At 50.5% G+C, this 3061-nt stretch overlaps 1 protein-coding gene across 1 annotated transcript in view; it reads right to left on the bottom strand.

Annotated features, from left to right (window-relative positions):
* The window catches only part of LOC100905721 (glucose dehydrogenase [FAD, quinone]), an 8662-nt gene that overhangs the window by 1292 nt on the left and 4309 nt on the right, over positions 1-3061 (bottom strand). The window contains exons 6-9 of the mRNA XM_003742147.1: positions 2232-2399; positions 2004-2151; positions 1769-1902; positions 1432-1609 (exon numbers count right to left, since the gene is read on the bottom strand). Of these exons, the coding sequence (XP_003742195.1) occupies positions 1432-1609; positions 1769-1902; positions 2004-2151; positions 2232-2399 (628 nt within the window). The remainder of the gene's footprint in view (positions 1-1431; positions 1610-1768; positions 1903-2003; positions 2152-2231; positions 2400-3061) is intronic.

The following is a 3061-nucleotide window of genomic DNA, read 5'->3' as shown; positions in this document are numbered from 1 at the left end:
AATCACCGATGAGACGGATAGCACGTTTTTGAATAGAGTCCAGGATAGAGAGGGATGAAGGAGCGGCTTCACCCCAGATATGCGAGCAGTACTCAAGAGAGGGACGGATTTGGGTTTTATAGAGCAAAAGAAGGTGAGATGGAGAAAAATAACGTTTGGCTCTGAAGAGGAATCCTAGTTTCTGGGAAGCTGACTTGGCCATGTTAGCTATGTGATGGTGCCATTTAAGGTTTGATGAAAGGCACACGCCTAAAATAGAGATATTCGATGAAGGAAGTAGCGTTTCGTTGTCAAAAGAGATGGTAGGACTAAAAGGCTTGGTTTTCTTCGTGAAAAGGGTAAGCTGCGTCTTCAGGGAATTGAACCGGACCAAATTAGTTGAGCCCCATTGCAGAATCTTCTGGAGATCGCAATCGATGGAGGAGAGCAAGGTGTTTCTAGAGGAATTTGTTTGAGTAGAGGTCGGCTGCTTCGTGAAAGAGTAACCAGCATGGAGTGTACTGTCGTCGGCGAAGCTGTGTATGGGATTTGTGGTGGAGGCGAGAAGATCATTGATGTGCAACAGGAAGAGAGTTGGAGAGAGTACAGAGCCCTGGGGTACACCTGCGTTGATTGGGAATGATTTTGAGAGGGCGCCGTCGGCCATAACCTTAATAGAACGTTGACTAAGGAAGCTTGAAATCCAGTTGCAGAGATTTGGTTGGAGACCGAAGGAAGGGAGCTTATTGAGGAGAGCGGCATGCCAAACCCTGTCGAATGCCTTGGAAATGTCCAGAGCAACAGCAAGGGTCTCGCCATGTTTTTCAATAGCAGAATTCCAAAGATGGGTTGTGTAGAGCAGAAGATCGCCAGTGGAGCGACCCTTTCGGAAGCCATACTGCCAATCACTAATGAGGGAGGACTGTTCGAGATGGGAGAGGAGCTGGGAGTTCACGGCTTTTTCATAACCTTGGATAGGATGGAGACGAGTGGAATGGGACGATAATTTGAGGGCGAAGATTTGTCGCCTTTTTTGGGGATAGGTTGAACGAGGGCAAGCTTCCAGCAAACGGGGAATACGCCTGAATCGAATGAGAGAGAGAAAAGTCTACAGAGTACAGGAGTGAGTTCTGGGGCGCATTTTTTGAGAACTATCGCTGGGATACCATCAGGGCCTGGGGCCTTGGAAACATCAAGGGTGCCGAGGATTTTACGGATCGAGGACTGGTGGAACGATATTTGGGGCATGGAGGGAGGAGCGCCTGAAGGAGGGGGCGGGATTTTGTTGCCGGGATCAAGTTTAGAGTTTTCTGCAAAAACCTCAGCGAGGGTGTTGGCCTTGTCTTCAGGAGTTGTTGCAAGGGAACCACCGGGCTGAGAGAGGGGCGGGAGAGTGCTTGTGGAGACCTGTGGGTTGACCTGAGACGAGGTTCATGACTCGAGAATCTTTACCTTGCACCAGCGTTTTGACATCCTGAGGATCGCTTAAGTATCGAGGGTCCACGGAGGGATTATCGAAGGGGTTTGAGCTTACTAGGCCCACGCGCCCCCGGGATTTCGGCCGCATCAGAACGAGGAGCGGCTGCAGTAAATTCTTCTCCAAGACAGGTCCATAAAAAGACATCAGAGTCTGGAAGTAAACAATAATCCAGCTTCATGATCGCGTCGGAATTTTCGAGGGTCGGAATTTATTCCTCGGGAGATTGAATCGGTAACCTAGAACCGGGTGCCTGTCTCAAGCTGACCTTGTGTTCGATAGCTTACTAAGAGTATCATCACCGTCACTCACCTCCGCTTCCAGGCCGAGATCGATTTTCGCATTTTTGAGCGCAAAGAACAGCATTTCAACGTCTGATTTCCTTTCCACAGTGACATTCGCATAGAGAACGCCATAATGTAGTCCGGCCGGAGAAGTCATAGGCCCTAGAGTACAGGTGGAAGATATGAGGGTGATCATTGTCTGGATTTGTCAACCATTCGGTTGGAATCCCACGGGCATCAGGTTGTCTTCCTCCCCGACTCACCCGACTTATCCACTAGCCATTGCTGGATCGCCTCAACGTCGTTCACATCGACCACAGCACTCTCTGGTACTTCCGTCAAGAGGCCAATGAAACCTACGTGATCTTGGAAATTCTGACCCACACCCGGCAAATCATGCACCAGTCTGACCTGCCGGAGGAGGTTCCGAGCTGATAAAACATTCGCATTCTCAAGATCTGACTGGGGAATAGCGAGTTCTGAAAACTCACATCGAAATCCGCGATATGCTCCTTGGGTCCGACGCCGGAGAGTAGCAATAGTTGTGGGGTTTTCAGAGCGCCCGCGGAGAGAATCACCTCTCGGACTGCTTTGACGAAGATATCCGTCCCATCTTTTCGGAAAACTACGCCCGTGGCGCTCTTATCTTCGAAGGTGACCTTCCAGTATAACGAAAGCTTATTGTCGGTTCCAATAGCTCGAGGCCTATCGTTAGTTTTCCTCGGAGCCCTTACGAGTTCCAATCAAGTCACCGAACGTCCTCGATCTAGTGATCTAGGTGCCTCTGCAGTAGAAAACGGCCGGAGGACGAAGCGAACGCGCACATCGGAGGTGACAGTCCTTATCATTCCTGCCAAAGCTATCAAGGGAGGACGCTAATCCCACCCCAAAACTCTTCCATTATCTTTCCCGGCCCAACCGCTATCACGACCTCTTGACGGACTCGCTGTGGGGACTTCTCTCAAACCGCGCGAAGTGAAAATCGCGCGTCAACGAAATAGCGCAGAAGTGGAAATCGCGCGGCAACGGAATTGCGTGAGGACAAGGATTGCGCATATAGCCGAATCGCGCTTTGGAATCGCCCTGAAATGTAGCTAGTGGAGTACTGATACCGTAAATCCTCCGATAGTGACCCGGGCTTCTATTTTTCCAAACACCTCCGGCGAGGGGCTTCTATTGGAGAGGGGCTACTAATGGAGGGGGGCTTCTAATATTCCAAGAGGAATCTTGCCCCAGAAAAGTGATGATGGATTTCTGGGAGAGAGCGTGTTCCCGGTCTGGGTGGAAATCCTTGGGCGCCGCAGTCCGAATTCTATCACCT

The sequence above is a fragment of the Galendromus occidentalis genome, unplaced genomic scaffold (genome assembly GCF_000255335.2).
Source record: "Galendromus occidentalis unplaced genomic scaffold, Mocc_1.1 scf7180000077293, whole genome shotgun sequence".
Classification (NCBI taxonomy): domain Eukaryota; kingdom Metazoa; phylum Arthropoda; class Arachnida; order Mesostigmata; family Phytoseiidae; genus Galendromus; species Galendromus occidentalis.
The sequence above is the reverse complement of the archived record's forward strand: the minus strand, read 5'-3'. Positions and strand labels throughout refer to the sequence as shown.